The sequence below is a fragment of the Oncorhynchus keta genome, chromosome 24 (assembly GCF_023373465.1).
Source record: "Oncorhynchus keta strain PuntledgeMale-10-30-2019 chromosome 24, Oket_V2, whole genome shotgun sequence".
NCBI lineage: Eukaryota > Metazoa > Chordata > Actinopteri > Salmoniformes > Salmonidae > Oncorhynchus > Oncorhynchus keta.
In genome coordinates, this window is record NC_068444.1 from 814621 (window position 1) to 836798 (window position 22178).

The 22178-nt window shown below is 48.3% G+C and overlaps 1 protein-coding gene and 1 long non-coding RNA gene across 7 annotated transcripts in view; both read left to right on the plus strand.

Moving 5' to 3' along the window:
* Positions 1-22178, plus strand: part of LOC118382110 (AT-rich interactive domain-containing protein 4B-like) — a 269423-nt gene that overhangs the window by 55770 nt on the left and 191475 nt on the right. For 4 of the 5 annotated variants that reach the window (XM_052477441.1, XM_052477442.1, XM_052477445.1 and 1 more), the window contains exons 7-11: positions 3754-3845; positions 4245-4398; positions 12948-13027; positions 17347-17423; positions 21552-21697. In XM_052477441.1, coding sequence (XP_052333401.1) covers positions 3754-3845; positions 4245-4398; positions 12948-13027; positions 17347-17423; positions 21552-21697 — 549 coding nt within the window. Of the gene's footprint in view, positions 1-3753; positions 3846-4244; positions 4399-12947; positions 13028-17346; positions 17424-21551; positions 21698-22178 lie in introns of those variants that run through there. The other variant, XM_052477443.1, reaches the window with a different exon arrangement.
* On the plus strand, positions 18088-20073 carry LOC127911279 (uncharacterized). Of its 2 annotated transcripts, none has more exons than XR_008077691.1 (2): positions 18088-18371; positions 18576-20073. It is a non-coding gene; the product is annotated as an uncharacterized LOC127911279 (long non-coding RNA). The 2 variants fall into 2 exon arrangements; XR_008077692.1 differs by lacking the exon at positions 18088-18371 and adding an exon at positions 18453-18541.

Genomic DNA, 22178 nt, shown 5'->3' on the forward strand with positions numbered 1-22178 from the left:
ACCTGTCTCCCAGCCCTCTCTAACCTGTCTCCCAGCCCTCTCTAACCTGTCTCCCAGCCCTCTCTAACCTGTCTCCCAGCCCTCTCTAACCTGTCTCCCAGCCCTCTCTAACCTGTCTCCCAGCCCTCTCTAACCTGTCTCCCAGCCCTCTCTAACCTGTCTCCCAGCTCTCTCTAACCTGTCTCCCAGCTCTCTCTAACCTTTCTCCCAGCTCTCTCTAACCTGTCTCCCAGCTCTCTCTAACCTGTCTCCCAGCTCTCTCTAACCTGTCCCACAGCTCTCTAACCTGTCCCACAGCTCTCTCTAACCTATCCCACAGCTCTCTTTAACCTGTCCCCCAGCTCTAACCTGTCCCCCAGCTCGCTCTAACCTGTCCCCCAGCTCTAACCTGTCTCCCAGCTCTAACCTGTCTCCCAGCTCTAACCTGCCTCCCAGCTCTCTCTAACCTGTCCCACAGCTCTCTAACCTGTCCCACAGCTCTCTCTAACCTATCCCACAACTCTCTTTAACCTGTCCCACAGCTCTCTCTAACCTGTCCCCCAGCTTGCTCTAACCTGTCCCCCAGCTCTAACCTGTCCCCCAGCTCTAACCTGTCTCCCAGCTCTAACCTGCCTCCCAGCTCTAACCTGTCCCCCAGCTCTCTCTAACCTGTCCCACAGCTCTCTAACCTGTCCCACAGCTCTCTCTAACCTGTCCCCCAGCTCGCTCTAACCTGTCCCCCAGCTCTAACCTGTCTCCCAGCTCTAACCTGTCTCCCAGCTCTAACCTGTCTCCCAGCTCTAACCTGTCCCCCAGCTCTCTCTAACCTGTCCCCCAGCTCTCTAACCTGTCCCCCAGCTCTCTCTAACCTCTCCCACAGCTCTCTCTAACCTGTCCCCCAGCTCTAACCTGTCCCCCAGCTCGCTCTAACCTGTCCCCCAGCTCGCTCTAACCTGTCCCCGCGCTCTCTAACCTGTCCCCTAGCTCTAACCTGTCCCCCAGCTCTCTCTAACCTGTCCTCTAACCTGTCTCCCAGCTCTCTCTAACCTGTCTCCCAGCTCTCTCTAACCTGTCTCCCAGCTCTCTCTAACCTGTCTCCCAGCTCTCTCTAACCTGTCCCCCAGCTCTCTCTAACCTGTCCCCCAGCTCTCTCTAACCTGTCCCCCAGCTCTCTCTAACCTGTCCCCCAGCTCTCTCTAACCTGTCCCCCAGCTCTCTCTAACCTGTCCCCCAGCTCTAACCTGTCCCCCAGCTCTCTCTAACCTGTCCCCCAGCTCTAACCTGTCTCCCAGCTCTAACATGTCTCCCAGCTCTAACCTGTCCCAGCTCTAACCTGTCTCCCAGCTCTCTCTAACCTGTCCCCAGCTCTCTCTAACCTGTCCCCAGCTCTCTCTAACCTGTCCCCAGCTCTCTTTAACCTGTCCCCAGCTCTCTAACCTGTCCCCAGCTTCTCTAACCTGTCCCCCAGCTCTCCCCCAGCTCTAACCTGTCTCCCAGCTCTCCCAGCTCTAACCTGTCCCCAGCTCTCTCTAACCTGTCCCCAGCTCTCTCTAACCTGTCCCCCAGCTCTCTCTAACCTGTCCCCCAGCTCTCTAACCTGTCTCCCAGCTCTCCCAGCTCTAACCTGTCCCCCAGCTCTCTCTAACCTGTCCCCAGCTCTCTCTAACCTGTCCCCCAGCTCTCTAACCTGTCTCCCAGCTCTCTAACCTGTCCCCCAGCTCTCTCTAACCTGTCCCCAGCTCTCTCTAACCTGTCCCCAGCTCTCTAACCTGTCCCCCAGCTCTCTCTAACCTGTCCCCCAGCTCTCTCTAACCTGTCCTCTAACCTGTCCCCCAGCTCTCTCTAACCTGTCCTCTAACCTGTCCCCCAGCTCTCTCTAACCTGTCCCCCAGCTCTCTCTAACCTGTCCCCCAGCTCTCTCTAACCTGTCTCCCAGCTCTCTCTAACCTGTCTCCCAGCTCTCTCTAACCTGTCCCCCAGCTCTCTCTAACCTGTCCCCAGCTCTCCCTAACCTGTCTCCCAGCTCTCTCTAACCTGTCTCCCAGCTCTCTCTAACCTGTCTCCCAGCTCTCTCTAACCTGTCCCCCAGCTCTCTCTAACCTGTCTCCCAGCTCTCTCTAACCTGTCTCCCAGCCTAACCTGTCTCCCAGCTCTAACCTGTCTCCCAGCTCTAACCTGTCTCCCAGCTCTCTCTAACCTGTCTCCCAGCTCTCTAACCTGTCTCCCAGCTCTCTCTAACCTGTCTCCCAGCTCTCTCTAACCTGTCTCCCAGCCCTCTCTCTAACCTGTCTCCCAGCCCTCTCTAACCTGTCTCCCAGCCCTCTCTAACCTGTCTCCCAGCCCTCTCTAACCTGTCTCCCAGCTCTCTCTAACCTGTCTCCCCTGTCCCTCTCTAACCTGTCTCCCAGCTCTCTCTAACCTGTCCCCAGCTCTAACCTGTCTCCCAGCTCTCTAACCTGTCTCCCAGCTCTCTAACCTGTCTCCCAGCTCTCTCTAACCTGTCTCCCAGCTCTCTCTAACCTGTCCCCAGCTCTCTAACCTGTCCCCTAGCTCTCTAACCTGTCCCCCCTCGCTCTATCCTGTCCCCCAGCTCTAACCTGTCCCCCAGCTCTAACCTGTCCCCCAGCTCGCTAACCTGTCCCCCAGCTCTAACCTGCCTCCCAGCTCTAACCTGCCTCCCAGCTCTAACCTGTCCTCCCAGCTCTCTAACCTGTCCCCAGCTCTCTAACCTGTCCCCCAGCTCTCTCTAACCTGTCCCACAGCTCTCTCTAACCTGTCCCCCAGCTCTCTAACCTGTCCCACAGCTCTCTCTAACCTGTCCCCCAGCTCTAACCTGTCCCCCAGCTCTAACCTGTCCCCCAGCTCTAACCTGTCTCCCAGCTCTAACCTGTCCCCCTAACCTGTCCCCTGTCCTCTAACCTGTCCCCCAGCTCTCTAACCTGTCCCCCATCTCTCTCTAACCTGTCCCCCAGCTTGCTCTAACCTGTCCCCCAGCTCTCTAACCTGTCTCCCAGCTCTCTCTAACCTGTCCCCAGCTCTCTAACCTGTCTCCCAGCTCGCCTAACCTGTCCCCCAGCTCTCTCTAACCTGTCCCCGCGCTCTCTAACCTGTCCCTAGCTCTAACCTGTCCCCCAGCTCTCTTTAACCTGTCCCACCTCTAACCTGTCTCCCAGCTCGCTCTAACTGTCCCGCAGCTCTAACCTGTCCCCCAGCTCTAACCTGTCCCCAGCTCTCTAACCTGTCCCCCAGCTCTCTAACCTGTCTCCCAGCTCTCTCTAACCTGTCTCCCAGCTCTCTAACCTGTCTCCCAGCTTGCTCTAACCTGTCCCCCAGCTCTCTCTAACCTGTCCCCAGCTCTAACCTGTCCCCTAGCTCTAACCTGTCCCCCAGCTCTCTCTAACCTGTCTCCCAGCTCTCTCTAACCTGTCTCCCAGCTCTCTCTAACCTGTCTCCCAGCTCTCTCTAACCTGTCTCCCAGCTCTCTCTAACCTGTCTCCCAGCTCTCTCTAACCTGTCTCCCAGCTCTCTCTAACCTGTCTCCCAGCTCTCTCTAACCTGTTTCCCAGCTCTCTCTAACCTGTCTCCCAGCTCTCTCTAACCTGTCCCCCAGCTCTAACCTGTCCCCTAGCTCTACCCTGTCCCCCCCATCTCTATCCTGTCCCCCAGCTCTATCCTGTCCCCCAGCTCTAACCTGTCCCCCAGCTCTAACCTGTCCCCCAGCTCTAACCTGTCCCCCAGCTCTAACCTGCTGTTTGCTGTTGGTCTCTGTTCCAGACACTAGATCGCCTTCCTCTCACCAACCCTGAGCACTTTGGCACTCCTGTCATCGGCAGGAAGGGGAACCGAGGACGCAGGTCCAATCCAGTGTGAGTATCTGGCCCCATGACCCACCTGCCTGTCTGTTGTAAGCTGTTCACACTGGGCTGAAGATAGGGCGTTTTGTTGTTGTCAGGTAGCGTCAGGTAGCATTATTGAGCGCTAGTTGGCTGTATCTTCGGCATCCTATAGCCTGTTGTTGTTGTTAGGTAGCATTATTGAGCGCTAGTTGGCTGTATCTTCAGCATCCTATAGCCTGTTGTTGTTGTTGTCAGGTAGCGCCAGGTAGCATTATTGAGCGCTAGTTGGCTGTATCTTCGGCATCCTATAGCCTGTTGTTGTCAGGTAGCATCAGGTAGCATTATTGAGCGCTAGTTGGCTGTATCTTCTAGAGCTAAATGTCACTTTTTGTGTGTTGGATTTGAAAGCTTCTTGATTCCCTTTAACAGTCAGGAGGAGGAGCCATCTTCGTCGTCCAGTGAAGAGGAGGAGAGTGACGGGAGACAGAATGAAGAGCTGTTTGGGAAGGTGGTGTGTGTTGAGGGGGGTTCTGCCTCTACTGGAGACTGGAAGAACAAGACCACAGCGTGGTACCCTGCCCTGGTGAGTCAGTCTGTCTGTCTCTGTCTGGGAAGGTGGTGTGTGTTGAGGGGGGTTCTGCCTCTACTGGAGACTGGAAGAACAAGACCACAGCGTGGTACCCTGCCCTGCACTGGTGTGTGTTTTACATGAACTAACTTCTTAGTAATGACTCAGGATGTCGGTTTTGATAAGAAAGCTTCTTTTAGTAAGAATTCACGTTACATTTAACAACAATTGTTTTGGTACAGAGCAATGCAGGTAAGATGCTGTCGGAAAGTCAGCCACAATCACTAATCTAAAGATTAACTCAAACACATTAAAGTTACAACAGTGTGTGTTTTTGGAAGGTGATGTTTGTTAGAGAAGGTGGTGTGGAGGGGGGCTCTGCCTCTACTGGTGACAGGAAGAACACAGCAAGGTAACCTGCCCTGCACTGGTGAGATCACCTTGTCTCTCTGTCTGTGTTGCCATTACTGCTAAATCGCCTGTTCCAAAAAATATAAATATATAGTACCAGTCAAATGTTTGGACACACATTCAGGTGTTTCTCTTTATTTTTTACTATTTTCTACATTGTAGAATGAAAGTGAAAACATCAAATATATGAAATAACACATATGGAATCATGTAGTAACCAAAAAAGTGCTAAACAAATCAAAATGTATTTTATTTTTGAGATTCTTCAAAGTAGCCACCTTTTGCCTTGATGACAGCGTTGTCCACTTGGCATTCTGTCAACCAGCTTCATGAGGTAGTCACCTGGAATGCATTCAATTAACAGGTGTTAATAGTGGTCCTTCTGTAGCTCAGTTGGTAGAGCATGGCGCTTGTAACGCCAGGGTAGTGGGTTTGATTCCTGGGACCACCCATACGTAGAATGTATGCACACATGACTGTAAGTCGCTTTGGATAAAAGCGTCTGCTAAATGGCATATTATTATTATTATTATTATAGGTGTACTTTCTTAAAAGTTAATTTGTGGAATTTCTTTCCTTAATGCGTTTGCGCCAATCAGTTGTGTTGTGACAAGGTAGGGGTGGTGTCCAGAAGATAGCCCTATTTGGTAAAGGACCAAGACCATATTATGGCAAGAACAGCTCAAATAAGAAAAGAGAAATGACAGTCCATTATTTTAAGATATGAAGGTCAGTCAATAAGGAAAATCTCAAGAATTTTTAAAGTTTCTTCAAGTGCAGTCACAAAAACCATCAAGCGCTATGATGAAACTGGCTCTCATAAGGACCGCCACAGGAAAGGAAGACCCAGAGGTAGCTCTGCTGCAGAGGATAAGTTCATTAGAGTTACCATCCTCAGAAATTGCAGCCCAAATAAAGGCTTCACAGAGTTCAAGAAACAGACACATCTCAACATGTTTAGAGGAGACTGCGTGAATCAGGCATTCATGGTCGACTTGCTGCAAAGAAACCATTACTAAAGGACACCAATAAGAAGAAGAGACTTGCTTGGGCCAAGAAACACGAGAAATGGACATTAGACCAGGGGAACTTTGGTCTGATGAGTCCCAATTTGAGATTTTTTGGATCCATCTCCATGTATTTGTGAGACGCAGAGTAAGTGAACAGATGGTTCCCACCGTGAAGCATGGAGGAGGAGGTGTGATGGTGTGGGGGTGCTTTGCTGGTGGCACTGTCAGTGATTTATTTAGAATTCAAGTCACGCTTAACCAGCATGGCTACCACAGCATTCTGCAGCGATACACCATCCATCTGGTTTACACTTAGTGAGACTATTATTTGTTTTTCAACAGGACAATGACCCAACACACCTCCAGGCTGTGTAAGGGCTATTTGACCAAGAAGGGAGAGTGATGGAGTGCTGCATCAGATGACCTGGCCTTCACAATCTCCCAACCTCAACCCAATTGGTTTGGGATGAGTCGGACCGCAGAGTGAAGGACAAGCAGCCAACAAGTGCTCAGCATATATGGGAACTCCTTCAAGACTGTTGGAAAAACATTCCAGGTGAAGCTGGTTGAGAGGATGCCAAGAGTGTGCAAAGCCGCCATCTAGGCAAAGGGTGGCTACTTTGAAGAATCTCAAATATAGAATCTATTTTGATTTGTTTTGCACTTTTTTTAGTTATTACATGATTCCATGTGTATTATTTCATACTTTTGATGTCTTCACTATTATTTTACAATGTAGAAAATAGTAAAAATAAAGAAAACCCTGGAATGAATAGGTATGTCCAAACGTTTGACTAGTGTGTATACATAATATAAAGTATGTAGAAAACATAATGGAGATTGATATTGTTAAATTAGAGTGTAGTTCAGAACTAACAATCACAAATAAAAAGATGGTACAGTCAGGGAGAATCTAAAATAAAATAAAAAATGCACTGCCATTGATTTTATTATGTTTGAGTCACTCGGATAGCAAAATGTATGGGAAGGAGCTTTAAAACAGTGTTGTCTCTGTCCCATGGCAAAATGTATGGGAAGGAGCCTTAAAACAGTGTTGTCTCTGTCCCATGGCAAAATGTATGGGAAGGAGCCTTAAAACAGTGTTGTCTGTCCCATGGCAAAATGTATGGGAAGGAGCCTTAAAACAGTGTTGTCTCTGTCCAATTGCAAAATGTATGGGAAGGAGCCTTAAAACAGTGTTGTCTCTGTCCCATGGCAAAATGTATGGGAAGGAGCCTTAAAACAGTGTTGTCTCTGTCCCATGGCAAAATGTATGGGAAGGAGCCTTAAAACAGTGTTGTCTGTCCCATGGCAAAATGTATGGGAAGGAGCCTTAAAACAGTGTTGTCTCTGTCCCATTGCAAAATGTATGGGAAGGAGCCTTAAAACAGTGTTGTCTCTGCCCCATGGCAAAATGTATGGGAAGGAGCCTTAAAACAGTGTTGTCTCTGTCCCATGGCAAAATGTATGGGAAGGAGCCTTAAAACAGTGTTGTCTCTGCCCCATGGCAAAATGTATGGGAAGGAGCCTTAAAACAGTGTTGTCTCTGCCCCATGGCAAAATGTATGGGAAGGAGCCTTAAAACAGTGTTGTCTCTGTCCCATGGCAAAATGTATGGGAAGGAGCCTTAAAACAGTGTCTGTCCCATGGCAACATGTATGGGAAGGAGCCTTAAAACAGTGTTGTCTCTGTCCCCAAAATGGCAAAATGTATGGGTAAGGAGCCTTAAAACAGTGTTGTCTCTGCCCCATGGCAAAATGTATGGGAAGGAGCCTTAAAACAGTGTTGTCTCTGCCCCATGGCAAAATGTATGGGAAGGAGCCTTAAAACAGTGTTGTCTCTGTCCAATTGCAAAATGTATGGGAAGGAGCCTTAAAACAGTGTTGTCTCTGCCCCATGGCAAAATGTATGGGAAGGAGCCTTAAAACAGTGTTGTCTCTGTCCCATGGCAAAATGTATGGGAAGGAGCCTTAAAACAGTGTTGTCTCTGCCCCATGGCAAAATGTATGGGATGGAGCCTTAAAACAGTGTTGTCTACACTCCATGTGCTGAGTTGCTGGAAATAAGCCTTAAAACAGTAAACATTTATCTGCTGCCAAGAGGAGGAAGGCCTTTCAAAATTTGGGTTGGAGACGGTGCCTTTCGGCATGCCCACTACCACGTGCCCACTACCACGTGCCCACTACCACGTGCCCCCTACCACGTGCCCACTACCACGTGCCCACTACCACGTGCCCACTACCACGTGCCCACTACCACGTGCCCCCTACCACGTGCCCACTACCACGTGCCCACTACCACGTGCCCACTACCACGTGCCCCCTACCACGTGCCCACTACCACGTGCCCCCTACCACGTGCCCCCTACCACGTGCCCACTACCACGTGCCCACTACCACGTGCCCACTACCACGTGCCCACTACCACGTGCCCACTACCACGTGCCCACTACCAGAAGCCCCCTACCACGTGCCCCCTACCACGTGCCCACTACCACGTGCCCACTACCACGTGCCCACTACCACGTGCCCACTACCACGTGCCCACTACCACGTGCCCACTACCACAAGCCCCCTACCACGTGCCCCCTACCACGTGCCCACTACCACGTGCCCACTACCACGTGCCCACTACCACGTGCCCACTACCACGTGCCCACTACCACGTGCCCACTACCACGTGCCCACTACCACGTGCCCACTACCACGTGCCCACTACCACGTGCCCCCTACCACGTGCCCACTACCACGTGCCCACTACCACGTGCCCCTACCACGTGCCCACTACCACGTGCCCCCTACCACGTGCCCACTACCACGTGCCCACTACCACGTGCCCACTACCACGTGCCCCTACCACGTGCCCACTACCACGTGCCCACTACCACGTGCCCACTACCACGTGCCCACTTGACGGATGCCCACTACCACGTGCCCCCTACCACGTGCCCACTACCACGTGCCCACTACTACGTGCCCACTACCACGTGCCCACTACCACGTGCCCCTACCACGTGCCCCTACCACGTGCCCACTACCACGTGCCCATAATACTGCCCACTACCACGTGCCCACTACCACGTGCCACTGCTTAGTGTGCCTCTACCACGGGATGCCCACTACCACGTGGCTACTGCGTGTCAGCTGCTTACTGTGCTCTTCTCCCTCTACCACGTGCCCCCTACCACATGCCCACTACCATGTCAGCTGCTTACGTGTGTCTTCTCCCCTAACGGGATGTTATTACTCTGGCTACTGCCACGTCAGCCCCCTAGTGTGCCCCTCCCACGGGATGTTATACCACATGCCTCCTCCCATACGCTAACTTCTTCACCATCACAGTGAGGGGGGGCTGCTGGAATGAAGAATTTGATGGATGTTCATAATAAAGTTAATAAAGGATAATAAACAGATTGGGAATGTTCTGGCTACTGCCATGTCAGCTGCTTAGTGTGTCTTCTCCCAAGGGGATGTTATTACCTCTGGCTACTGCCATGTCAGCTGCTTAGTGTGTCTTCTCCCAAGGGGATGTTATTACCTCTGACTGCTTAGTGTGTCTTCTCCCAAGGGGATGTTATTACCTCTGACTGCTTAGTGTGTCTTCTCCCAAGGGGATGTTATTACCTCTGACTGCTTAGTGTGTCTTCTCCCAAGGGGATGTTATTACCTCTGACTGCTTAGTGTGTCTTCTCCCAAGGGGATGTTATTACCTCTGACTTTGTGGTGGAGGGGTTTGTGGTGGAGGGGTTTGTCGGGTAGAGGGGTTTGTGGTGGAGGGGTTTGTCAGGTGGAGGGGTTTGTCTGGAGGGGTTTGTGGTGGAGGGGTTTGTAGTGGAGGGGTTTGTCTGGAGGGTTTGTGGTGGAGGGGTTTGTGGTGGAGGGGTTTGTGGTGGAGGGGTTTGTGGTGGAGGGGTTTGTGGTGGAGTGGTTTGTAGTGGAGGGGTTTGTAGTGGAGGGGTTTGTCGTGGAGGGGTTTGTCGTGGAGGGGTTTGTCGTGGAGGGGTTTGTGGTGGAGGGTTTGTAGTGGAGGGGTTTGTGGTGGAGGGGTTTGTAGTGGAGGGGTTTGTAGTGGAGGGGTTTGTAGGAGGGGTTTGTGGTGGAGGGTTTGTCGTGGAGGGGTTTGTAATGGAGGGGTTTGTGGTGGAGGGGTTTGTGGTGGAGGGGTTTGTGGTGGAGGGGTTTGTGGTGGAGGGGTTTGTGGGAGGGGTTTGTCGTGGAGGGGCTTTGTCGTGGAGGGGTTTGTCGTGGGTTTGTCGTGGAGGGGTTTGTCGTGGAGGGGTTTGTCGTGGAGGGGTTTGTGGTGGAGGGGTTTGTGGTGGAGGGGTTTGTAGTGGAGGGGTTTGTAGTGGAGGGGTTTGTAGTGGAGGGTTTGTAGTGGAGGGTTTGTAGTGGAGGGGTTTGTAGTGGAGGGGTTAGTGGTGGAGGGGTTTGTCATGGAGGGATTAGTGGTGGAGGGGTTTGTGGTGGAGGGGTTTGTGGTGGAGGGGTTTGTCGTGGAGGGTTTGTGGTGGAGGGGTTTGTATGGAGTGGTTTGTAGTGGAGGGTTTGGGGTTTGTCGTGGAGGGGTTTGTCGTGGAGGGTTTGTCGTGGAGGGGTTTGTAGTGGAGGGTTTGTCATGGAGGGGTTTGTAATGGAGGGGTTTGTAGTGGATGGGTTTGTCGTGGAGGGGTTTGTCGTGGAGGGTTTGTAGTGGAGGGGTTTGTGGTGGAGGGTTTGTGGTGAGGGGTTTGTAGTGGAGGGGTTTGTGGTGGAGGGTTTGTGGTGGAGGGGTTTGTCATGGAACCCACTTTGTCGTGGTGGAGGGTTTTGTCATGGTGGAGGGGTTTGACTGGTGGAGGGGTTTGTCATGGTGGAGGGTTTTGTCCTTCAAGGTGGAGGGTTTTGTCGTGGTGGAGGGGTTTGTGCATTGTGGAGGGTGTGTCGTGTGGAGGGGTTTGTCGTGGTGGAGGGTTTTGTCGTGGTGGAGGGTTTGTGGTGGAGGGGTTTGTATGGAGTGGTTTGTAGTGGAGGGGTTTGTATGGAGTGGTTTGTAGTGGAGGGGTTTGTCGTGGAGGGGTTTGTGGTGGAGGGGTTTGTAGTGGAGGGGTTTGTAGTGGAACAATTTGTCGTGAGGGTTTGTCAGGGGTTTGTGCTGAGGGGTTTGTCGTGGGCTAGGGGTTTGTCGTGGAGGGGTTTGGTGGAGGGGTTTGTAGTGGATGGGTTTGTCGTGGAGGGGTTTGTGGTGGAGGGGCAGTCGTGGAGGGGTTTGTCGTGGAGGGGAGTTTGTGGTGGAGGGTTTGTGGTGGAGGGTTTGTGGTGGAGGGGTTTGTGGTGGAGGGTTTGTGGTGGAGGAGTTTGTGGTGGAGGGGTTTGTGGTGGAGGGGTTTGTAGTGGAGGGGTTTGTAGTGGAGGGGTTTGTCGTGGAGGGGTTTGTAATGGAGGGGTTTGTAGTGGATGGGTTTGTCGTGAGGGGGTGGTTTTAAATCATACAGGGTTCTGTTGACAACTTTAACTATATTTACTCTCCAATGTCGTGGAGGGTTTGTCGTGGAGGGGTTTGTCATTGTGGAGGGGCCATTGTCAGTGGAGGGGTTTGCCCCATTGAAACATGCAGGGTTTGTAGTGGAGGGGTTTGTGGTGGAGGGGTTTGTCGTGGAGGGGTTTGTAGTGGAGGGTTTGTGGTGGAGGGGTTTGTCGTGGAGGGTTTTGGTGGAGGGGTTTGTCGTGGAGGGGTTTGTCAGTGGAGGGGTTTGTCGTGGAGGGGTTTGTGGTGGAGGGGTTTGTAGTGGAGGGGTTTGTAGTGGAGGGGTTTTTAGTGGAGGGGTTTGTCAAGTTGGAGGGGTTTGTAGTGGAGGGGTTTGTGGTGGAGGGTTTGTGGTGGAGGGGTTTGTAGTGGAGGGGTTTGTGGTGGAGGGTTTGTGGTGGAGGGGTTTGTAGTGGAGGGGTTTGTAGTGAGGGTTTGTAGTGGAGGGTTTGTAGTGGAGGGGTTTGTGGTGGATGGTTTGTAGTGGAGGGGTTTGTAGTGGAGGGTTTGTAGTGGAGGGTTTGTGGTGGAGTGAGGATCTCTGAATGATCCAATGTTGACCAAATGACTAATGATGATAAATACAATGGGTTTGCACATGGGATAGTCTCAGAGGTCCGTTAAAGGAGTTTGTGTGGAGGGTTTGTAGTGGAGGGGTTTGTAATGGAGGGTTTGTAGTGGAGGGTTTGTAGTGGAGGGTTTGTAGTGAGGGACTGATCAGAGATGGTGGATGGTTTGTGGTGGAGGGGTTTGTAGTGGAGGGTTTGTGGTGGAGGGGTTTGTAGTGGAGGGCCTTTGTAGTGGAGGGGTTTGTAGTGGAGGGTTTGTAGTGGAGGGTTTGTAATGGAGGGGTTTGTGGTGGAGGGGTTTGTGGTGGAGGGGTTTGTGGTGGAGGGTTTGTCGTGGAGGGTTTGTCGTGGAGGGGTTTGTAGTGGAGGGTTTGTAGTGGAGGGGTTTGTAGTGGAGGGTTTGTGGTGGATGGTTTGTGGTGGAGGGTTTGTAGTGGAGGGGTTTGTAGTGGAGGGGTTTGTAGTGGAGGGGTTTGTCGTGGAGGGGTTTGTATGGAGGGGTTTGTATGGAGGGGTTTGTATGGAGTGGTTTGTATGGAGTGGTTTGTAGTGGAGGGGTTTGTAGTGGAGGGGTTTGTCGTGGAGGGGTTTGTCGTGGAGGGGTTTGTCGTGGTCCTTCTGTAGCTCAGTTGGTAGAGCATGGCGCTTGTAACGCCAGGGTAGTGGGTTCGATTCCCGGGACCACCCATACGTAGAATGTATGCACACATGACTGTAAGTCGCTTTGGATAAAAGCGTCTGCTAAATGGCATATATATATAATGGCATATATTGTCGTGGAGGGGTTTGTCGTGGAGGGGTTTGTAATGGAGGGGTTTGTAATGGAGGGGTTTGTAGTGGAGGGGTTTGTAGTGGAGGGTTTGTAGTGGAGGGGTTTGTAGTGGAGGGGTTTGTAGTGGAGGGGTTTGTAGTGGAGGGGTTTGTAGTGGAGGGGTTTGTAGTGGATGGGTTTGTAGTGGAGGGGTTTGTGGTGGAGGGGTTTGTAGTGGAGGGGTTGTTCTGTCATCCAAACCCACTTTGCTCTGTGCCTTGTCTGAGCAGTCATACTCATTCTCTCCCCCCCCCCCACCAGGTCATCACCCCAGACTGCCATGAAGAGGCCATCATAAAGAAAGACAGTATCTTCATCCGCTCCTTCAAGGATGGAAAATTGTGAGTCATCTGACATGCTGCATTATAAAACACTTATTTGCATTGTGTTGATGTGTAACATGAACCTGTAGAGTTGTCGGAAATAGTGAAGGAAGATCCACACTTGGTCTCTTCTGCGAGGATTCAATTCAGAGTCACAATGGAGAAATGGTCACTTTGAATTCATAGTGTCTGCTCAATGGCATGAATTATTATTATATTAGGCTTTGAAATATTCCATTACATCTGAAAGGCGAAAAAGCTCAAACTGAGAAACTGCACCCTGTCTTTCTGCAGAACAGAAAGTCCAGTAAATGTCTCTGCCCTCCCTGCCAGGGAGAGTGGTGTCTGACTGGTGAGATGGTTAAGCTTTTCACACTGCATTCTTATTAGCCCCGGACTATCTTTAGCCTCAGGCTAGCTTAGCCTGTGTTCACACTAGCAGGGTTAACTGAAACCAATGGTCACTTTCCCAGAGTATAATATATAAATTAGGCAACAATTGAACTGTGATTGGCTAGCCCTGAAATTCAGTGCTAACCCTGCTCCAGAACAGGGCCAGCTAGCCATGGGCTAAGGTTGGTGCTATCCCTCTTCAGAACACTATCTTAGTCCAGACTAAATGCTACCTTAGCCCATGGCTAAGAGCATTGTGATTGTGGCTTGAACATACCTCACGAAGCAGCCCACACAGAGGCAGAGAGAGGGGAGGGCTGGTCAGTGGACAGCCTACTCAGGGAGTGTTAAACTGAAGAAGAAGAAGAAGAAGAAGACGATAAACACTCAAAGCTTCTAACAACCACAACAGGTCAACCTCATTCCTGGTCACGGTGGACATGGTTTTAGTTATGATATTTAAATCATACAGACAGGTTGGTTTAGATTGTTGACAACTTTAAATATATTTACTCTCCAATGTTTATTGGAAACGTAAATAGATGTGCACAATGAGCCCTTGTGGTCTCAGTTACATCGTTACAGTTGTTGGTTAGCTAGCTAGTAGATTTTAGCAACATCAGTCACAAACACCTCAAAAAACAAGAGATGGTATCAAGAACCAGATAGAACTCGCTGAAATGAGCGGATTCCTCACAAAGCAGCTTTGTGTCATTGTTGGTAGCTATCTGGCCATCCTGAATCACATCAACACAGAGACCTCTGCCCCATTGAAACATGCACATTGTTTTTGTTGTGTCAGCTAACCCGTCTGTGTGACCAGCAATTTTCTATTTCAGAATGTTTTCCATTTCATGCCCACTGAACACATCCCAGGATGCTCACTGAACCCGTCCTCAGCCTTCCTTCTCGAGTGGATATTCCAATATTTAGGTTAAATATACAGTGCCTTGCAAAAGTATTCGGCCCCCTTGAACTTTGCGACCTTTTGCCACATTTCAGGCTTCAAACACGCCCAATTTTTCCGTTTTTGAAATGTTAAAATTTGAAATATCCAATAAATGTCGTTCCACTTCATGATTGTGTCCCACTTGTTGTTGATTCTTCACAAAAAAATACAGTTTTATATCTTTATGTTTGAAGCCTGAAATGTGAAATGCAAAAGGTCGCAAAGTTCAAGGGGGCCAAATACTTATGCAAGGCACTGTATGTCTCTCCTAACAACACAACTGAACAATATTGGCCTGGACCCAGCCCAGTCCAAGCTGAAGACCTATTTACTGTGACATGAAATGGCTGCTGAGGGCCTTTATCAGCTGTGGTCAGAGCAGCTCGCAGGCAGCTGGCTGACTGGGAGGGGACGGGTAGTGCTGATGACGGCAGGATGGGATGAGAGAACAGATGATTATTCTGAAAGGAAGTGGAAGCTGCTGTAATTGACTGTAGCAGCTAGAGTCTAGATCAGGGGAATCCATCAGCTGCTGCTGCGTAGCTGGAACTGCTGCTCGGACCGATTTGGGTTGCCAGGTGTGTGTATTAGGAACTGGGACAGATTTGGGTTGCCAGGTGTGTGTATTAGGAACTGGGACAGATTTGGGTTGCCAGGTTTAGTATTAGGAACTGGGATTGATTTGGGTTGCCAGGTTTGTATATTAGGAACTGGGACAGATTTGGGTTGCCAGGTTTGTATATTAGGAACTGGGACAGATTTGGGTTGCCAGGTATGTGTATTAGGAACTGGGACAGATTTACGGTTGTCGGGTTCCTCTGTGTAATAGGAACTGGGACAGATTTAGGTTGCCAGGTTCCTCTGTGTAATAGGAACTGGGACAGATTTAGGTTGGCAGGTGTCTCTGTGTAATAGGAACTGGGACAGATTTAGGTTGTCAGGTGTCTCTGTAATAGAAACTGGGATAGATTTAGGGACAGATTTAGTTTGCCAGGTACCAGATCAATACTAGTAGAACAGACCAGATCAATACTAGTAGAACAAGCCAGTAGCAGATCAATACTAGTAGAACAGACCAGGTCAATACTAGTAGAACAGACCAGATCAATGATAGTAGAATAGACCAGATCAATGATAGTAGAACAGACCAGTACCAGATCAATACTAGTAGAACAGACCAGTACCAGATCAATACTAGTAGAACAGACCAGTACCAGATCAATACTAGTAGAACAGACCAGATCAATAGTAGTAGAACAGACCAGATCAATACTAGTAGAACAGACCAGATCAATACTAGTAGAACAGACCAGATCAATACTAGTAGAACAGACCAGATCAATACTAGTAGAACAGACCAGATCAATACTAGTAGAACAGACCAGATCAATACTAGTAGAACAGACCAGATCAATAGTAGTAGAACAGACCAGATCAATACTAGTAGAACAGACCAGATCAATACTAGTAGAACAGACCAGATCAATACTAGTAGAACAGACCAGATCAATACTAGTAGAACAGACCAGATCAATACTAGATAGAACAATACTACAGACCCAGATCAATACTAGTAGAACAGACCAGATCAATAGTAGTAGAACAGACCAGATCAATACTAGTAGAACAGACCAGATCAATACTAGTAGAACAGACCAGATCAATACTAGTAGAACAGACCAGATCAATACTAGTAGAACAGACCATATCAATGATAGTAGAACAGACCAGTACCAGATCAATACTAGTAGAACAGACCAGTAGAACAGACCATATCAATACTAGTAGAACAGACCAGATCAATTAGTAGTAGAACAGACCAGATCAATACTAGTAGAACAGACTAGATCAATACTACTAGAACAGACCAGATCAATACTAGTAGAACAGACCAGTACCAGATCAATACTAGTAGAACAGACCAGATCAATACTAGTAGAACAGACCAGATCAATACTACTAGAACAGACCAGATCAATACGAGTAGAACAGACTAGATCAATACTAGTAGAACAGACTAGATCAATACTAGTAGAACAGACCAGATCAATACTAGTAGAACAGACCAGATCAATACTACTAGAACAGACTAGATCAATACTACTAGAACAGACCAGATCAATACTAGTAGAACAGACCAGATCAATACTAGTAGAACAGACCAGATCAATAGTAGTAGAACAGACCAGATCAATACTACTAGAACAGACCAGATCAATAGTAGTAGAACAGACCAGATCAATAGTAGTAGAACAGACCAGATCAATACTACTAGAACAGACCAGATCAATAGTAGTAGAACAGACCAGATCAATAGTAGTAGAACAGACCAGATCAATACTACTAGAACAGACCAGATCAATAGTAGTAGAACAGACCAGATCAATACTAGTAGAACAGACCAGATCAATAGTAGTAGAACAGACCAGATCAAGATACTACTAGAACAGACCAGATCAATAGTAGTAGAACAGACCAGATCAATACTAGAATAGAACAGACCAGATCAATAGTAGTAGAACAGACCAGATCAATAGTAGTAGAACAGACCAGATCAATACTAGTCGTAATAGTAGAACAGACCAGATCAATACTAGTAGAACAGACCAGATCAATACTAATAGAACAGACCAGATCAATACTAATAGAACAGACCAGATCAATACTAGTAGAACAGACCAGATCAATACTAGTAGAACAGACCAGATCAATACTAGTAGAACAGACCAGATCAATACTAGTAGAACAGACCAGATCAATACTAGTAGAACAGACCAGATCAATACTAGTAGAACAGACCAGATCAATATTAAGTCATATCTCTCGTCTTCATCTGCATATTAAACATGTCTTTTTGTTCCCACTATCCTTATTCTCAACCCCCCTCTCCATCCCCCCTCTAGCTGTTCAGAGTCCTTAGTTCTCTGGGCAAACGGTTACATTTGACACTTTTAGTTTGTGTTGTTGATTTTGACTGCAGTTGTCTTTCTTTCAGTAACACAGTGCTGAGGAAGGACGTGAGGGTGATGGACACAGACTCCCCCCCTAATGCTGACGCAGGGCTCAAACCAGGTCAGATATCACTGTCTCTCTGTGTGCATATGTATCATGGAGGTAATACTCTGTGAGGGACATATGTATGTATCATGGAGGTAATACTCTGTGAGGGACATATGTATCATGGAGGTAATACTCTGTGAGGGACATATGTATCATGGAGGTAATAATCTGTGAGGGACATATGTATGTATCATGGAGGTAATACTCTGTGAGGGACATATGTATCATGGAGGTAATACTATGTGAGGGACATATGTATCATGGAGGTAATACTCTGTGAGGGACATATGTATGTATCATGGAGGTAATAATCTGTGAGGGACATATGTATCATGGAGGTAATACTCTGTGAGGGACATATGTATCATGGAGGTAATACTCTGTGAGGGACATATGTATCATGGAGGTAATACTATGTGAGGGACATATGTATCATGGAGGTAATAATCTGTGAGGGACATATGTATCATGGAGGTAATACTATGTGAGGGACATATGTATCATGGAGGTAATACTATGTGAGGGACATATGTATCATGGAGGTAATAATCTGTGAGGGACATATGTATCATGGAGGTAATACTCTGTGAGGGACATATGTATCATGGAGGTAATACTCTGTGAGGGACATATATGTATCATGGAGGTAATACTCTGTGAGGGACATATGTATGTATCATGGAGGTAATAATCTGTGAGGGACATATGTATCATGGAGGTAATACTCTGTGAGGGACATATGTATCATGGAGGTAATACTCTGTGAGGGACATATGTATCATGGAGGTAATACTCTGTGAGGGACATATGTATGTATCATGGAGGTAATAATCTGTGAGGGACATATGTATCATGGAGGTAATACTCTGTGAGGGACATATGTATCATGGAGGTAATACTCTGTGAGGGACATATGTATCATGGAGGTAATAATCTGTGAGGGACATATGTATCATGGAGGTAATACTATGTGAGGGACATATGTATCATGGAGGTAATACTATGTGAGGGACATATGTATCATGGAGGTAATACTATGTGAGGGACATATGTATCATGGAGGTAATACTCTGTGAGGGACATATGTATCATGGAGGTAATAATCTGTGAGGGACATATGTATCATGGAGGTAATACTCTGTGAGGGACATATGTATCATGGAGGTAAAAATCTGTGAGGGATTTACGGTGCATTCGGAAAGTATTCAGACCCCTCAACCTTTTCCACATTTTGTTACATTACAGCTTTATTCTAAAATGGATTAAATAGTTTATTTCCCTCATCAATCAACACACAATTCCCTATAATGACAAAGCAAAAACAGGTTTTTAGATATTTTTTTTTTTTGCAAATGTATAATAATGTATGAAGAAAAATAACTGTCATTTACACAAGTATTCAGACCCTTTACTCAGTACTTTGTTGACGCACCTTTGGCAGTGATTACAGCCTCATATCTTCTTGGGTATGACGCTACAAGCTTGGTACACCTGTATTTGGGGAGTTTCTCCCATTCTTCTCTGCACATTCTCTCAAGCTCTGTCAGGTTGAATGGGGAGCGTCTCTGTACAACTATTTTCAGGTCTCCAGAGATGTTAGATTGGGTTCACGTCTGGGCCACTCAAGGACATTCAGAGACTTGACCCGAAGCCACTCCTGCGTTGTCTTGGTTGTGTGCTTAGGGTCGTTGTCCTGTTGGAAGGTGAACCTTCGCCCCCAGTCTGAGGTCCTTAGTGCTCTGAAGCAGGTTTTCATCAAGGATCCCTCGGTACTTTGCTCCGTTCATCTTTCTCTCGATCCTAACTAGTCTCCCAGTCCCTGCTGCTGAAAAACATCCCCACAGCATGATGCTGCCAACACCATGCTTCACTGTAGGGATGGTGTTGGCCAGGTGATGAATGGTGCCTAGATTCCTCCAGGCGTGATGCTTGGCCTTCGGGCCAAAGAGTTCAATCTTCATTCCATCAGACCAGATAATCTTGTTTCTCATGATCTGAGAGTCATTTAGGGACTTTTTTTTAGCAAACTACAAGCGGGCTGTCATGTGCCTTTTACTGAGGAGTGGCTTCCGTCTGCCAACTACCATTAAGGCCTGATTGGTGGAGTGCTGCAGAGATGGTTGTCCTTCCGGAAAGTGTGGTAGAAAATCGGTTCAAATATGACACAATCAAGAACTTTGAATTCAATTATAGACTTTTAATACAAGAGTATAGCAAGCCGGAGTGCTCCGCGGAACACACACCTTTTCCAGAGCCCTGGCTCCAGTATTTATCCACATATTGCATATGAGCCCATCCCACATGCAAATTAAGTTACATTCCAATCCGTGCATCCTGCTTGTTCAGCTCAATAACGCTCATACCTGCTTTCCATCAGATTATAATGATGACAAGACCTTTGCTTTGTTCCTGCACTTAGCTAAATGCATTCTTTTGTTTGTGTATTATCTAAGATCAGCAGACTATGTGTCTCCTCAGTTTCTAGCGTGTCCAGCTATACTAAAAATACTATACATTCCTCTATTTTACAGCCCTATGCTTTGGCTCTGCACTTAGCTCAATATGTTACTATGTATGTGTGTCTTTATCTCAGAGCAACAGACTATGTGTCTTCTCTGTCATTCCTTCTGCATCTCTACGTCCTAAAAATATGCAAACTATGTCTATTGGTCATCAGTTAGTCATTTGACTGACCCCCTCCTTTGTATATCCCTCTGGCCTTGGTATGTCCAGCTATCCTATACATCTTCTGCATTTGTCTATATGTTATATTTGCTCCCACAAATGTTCTCCCATCTCCACAGAGGAACTCTGGAGCTCTGTCACAGTGATCATCAGGTTCTTGGTCACCTCCCTGACAAAAGCCCTTCTCCCCCGATTGCTCAGTTTGTCCGGGCGGACAGTTCTAGGAAGAGTCTTGGTGGTTCCAAACTTCTTCCATTTAAGAATGATGGAGGCCACTGTGTTCTTGGGGACCTTCAATACTGAAGACATTTATTGGTACCCTCCCCAGATCTGTGCCTCGACTCAATCCTGTCTTGGAGCTCTACAGACAATTCCTTTGACCTCATGGCTTGGTTTTTGCTCTGACATGCACTGACAACTGTGAGACCTTCATATAGACAGGTGTGTGTCTTTCCAAATCATGTCCAATCAATTGAATTTACCACAGGTGGACTCCAATCAAGTTGTAGAAACAGCTCAAGGATGATCAATGTAAACAGGATGCACCTGACCACAATTTCGAGTCTCATAGCAACGGGTCTGAATATTTATGTAAATAAGGTATTGAATCCATTTTAGAATAGAGCTGTAACATAACAAAATGTGGAAAAGGGAAATGGGTCTGAATACTTTCTGAATGCTTTACGGAGGTCAGTAGCCCTCAATGTGGTGTGTGTGTGTGACTGGTGTGTGTTTCCATTTGTGTGGGTGTGTGTCCGGTGTGTGTTTCCATTTGTGTGGGTGTGTGTCCGGTGTGTGTTTCCATTTGTGTGGGTGTGTGTCCGGTGTGTGTTTCCGTTTGTGTGGGTGTGTGTCCGGTGTGTGTGTGTGTGTGTGTGTGTGTGTGTGTGTGTGTGTGTGTGTGTGTGTGTGTGTGTGTGTGTGTGTGTGTGTGTGTGTGTGTGTGTGTGTCCGGTGTGTGTTTCCGTTTGTGTGGTTGTGTGTCGTGTGTGTGTGTGTGTGTGTGTGTCCGGTGTGTGTTTCCATGTGTGTGTGTGTGTGTGTGTGTGTGTGTGTGTGTGTGTGTGTGTGTGGTGTGTGTGTGTGTGTGTCCGGTGTGTGTTTCCATGTGTGTGTGTCCGGTGTGTATTTTCGTGTGTGTCCGGTGTGTGTTTCCATGTGTGTGTGTGTGTGTGTGTGTGTGTGTGTGTGTGTGTGTGTGTGTGTGTGTGTGTGTGTGTGTGTGTGTGTGTGTGTGTGTGTGTGTGTGTGTGTGTGTGCGCGCGTCCGGTGTGTGTTTCCATGTGTGTGTGTGTGTGTGTATTTTCGTGTGTGTGTGTGTCCGGTGTGTGTTTCCATGTGTGTGTGTGTGTGTGTATTTTCGTGTGTGTGTGTTTCCGTGTGTGTTTGTGTCCGGTGTGTGTTTCCATGTGTGTGTGTGTGTGTCCGGTGTGTATTTTCGTGTGTGTGTGTCAGCGCTGGATGAGGCTCTGGAGTTTGTGCATCAGGCGGCAGTGCCCAGCTCCTGGAGGACAGAGGTGAAGGACGAGAGTTCCAGCAGTGAGGAAGATGATGATGATGATGAGGAAGAACAGGAGGAAGAAGCCAGCGATGAAGAGGAGGTATTCATGGTCATATTATTTAGTCTTTATCCTGCTGGCTAATAATTCACGCTGACGAAGGTTGTCGCCGAAACTCATCAGTTTGTATTGACCTCTGCTGCTTAACGCTTAACGACATGGCCACTTAACGACATGGCCGCTTAACGACATGGCCACTTAACGACATGGCCACTTAACGACATGGCCGCTTAACGACATGGCCACTTAACGACATGGCCGCTAACTAACGGTGGCTAACATGGCCGCTAACGACATGGCCGCTAACGACATGGCCGCTAACGACATGGCCGCTTAACGACATGGCCGCTAACGACATGGCCGCTTAACGACATGGCCGCTAACGACATGGCCACTTAACGACATGGCCGCTTAACGACATGGCCACTTAACGACATGGCCGCTTAACGACATGGCCGCTTAACGACATGGCCGCTTAACGACATGGCCGCTTAACGACATGGCCGCTAACGACATGGCCGCT